This window comes from Chrysochloris asiatica, unplaced genomic scaffold, assembly GCF_000296735.1.
Source record: "Chrysochloris asiatica unplaced genomic scaffold, ChrAsi1.0 scaffold00491, whole genome shotgun sequence".
Lineage (NCBI taxonomy): Eukaryota > Metazoa > Chordata > Mammalia > Afrosoricida > Chrysochloridae > Chrysochloris > Chrysochloris asiatica.
The window spans coordinates 506188-507202 of record NW_006409009.1 but is presented as its reverse complement, the minus strand read 5'-3'; the positions used below and the strand labels follow the sequence as shown (position 1 = coordinate 507202).

The window sequence follows — 1015 nt, the reverse complement described above, 5'->3', positions numbered from 1 at the left end:
CAGGGAATGCATTTTCACATATAACCTCCATATAAAGCTCTGTAACTTGCAAAAGTAGTCTGGGTAATAGATATGCATTATGGTAAATGATGAATATTATAAGTACATAAATAGAAGGTTGCATATTTTACCAGGAAGCCTGGGTTATGGGTGAGAAGTTATAGGTGTTATATATGAACAGGAGGGTTCAAAACTATATAAGAAATTTGTCATGCTGATTAACAAATCCTAGAATGATCCCACTACTACATTAAAATTGTGACAAAGAACATAATGTCCAAAACTTGATAATATATCCTATAAAACATCAAAAACTATGCAACCAGTAGTAAGATCTCTGAATATAGATGTCTGCATTTGCCATCTTTGCAAACCATTACATCCAAAAATGATATAAATGTTAAGATTAGGCTGTTCTGCTGAGGAACCTCTGAAGTGCTCTCTTTATGTCCCTGTTCCTCAGGCTGTAGATGAAGGGGTTCAGCATGGGAGTGACAATGGTGTACATTACTGAGGCCACTGCACTCATTCTGGAAGATGTGACAACTGAACTGAAGTACACTCCAAGTCCTGTTCCATAAAATAAGAAAACAACTGACAAGTGAGAGCCACAGGTAGAAAAGGCTTTAAACTTTCCACCTGAAGATGAAATTTTCAGAATCGAGGAAATAATTCGAGTGTAAGAGAAAATAATCCCTGAGACTGGAATACCACCAAAGATGGCACCAATAAAATATACTAATATGGTATAGGTAAAGGTGTTAGTACAGGCAAGGTTAATGAGTTGAGGAGGGTCACAGAAGAAATGAGGAATTTCCACAATTGTACAAAAAGTAAGTTGTGATAACATTGAAATGTGCAACTGGGACTCCAAAAGGCTGATGAAAAATGACATCAAAACTAACAAGCCACAGCGGCGAGGGTTCATGATGACTGTGTAGTGCAGGGGGTGACAAATGGCTACAAACCTGTCATAAGCCATCACAGTCAAGAGCATATCATCCAGACATGCAAA

At 37.6% G+C, this 1015-nt stretch overlaps 1 protein-coding gene across 1 annotated transcript; it reads right to left on the bottom strand.

The window, feature by feature from the left end:
* Positions 1 to 406: 406 nt before the first annotated feature.
* LOC102810984 (olfactory receptor 18-like) lies at positions 407 to 1009 on the bottom strand (the record flags this gene model as incomplete). The annotated part of the gene is made up of 1 exon (XM_006877381.1): positions 407 to 1009. A coding segment is annotated over one exon (603 nt), but the record flags the coding sequence as incomplete, so codon positions are not given.
* Positions 1010 to 1015: the final 6 nt, after the last annotated feature.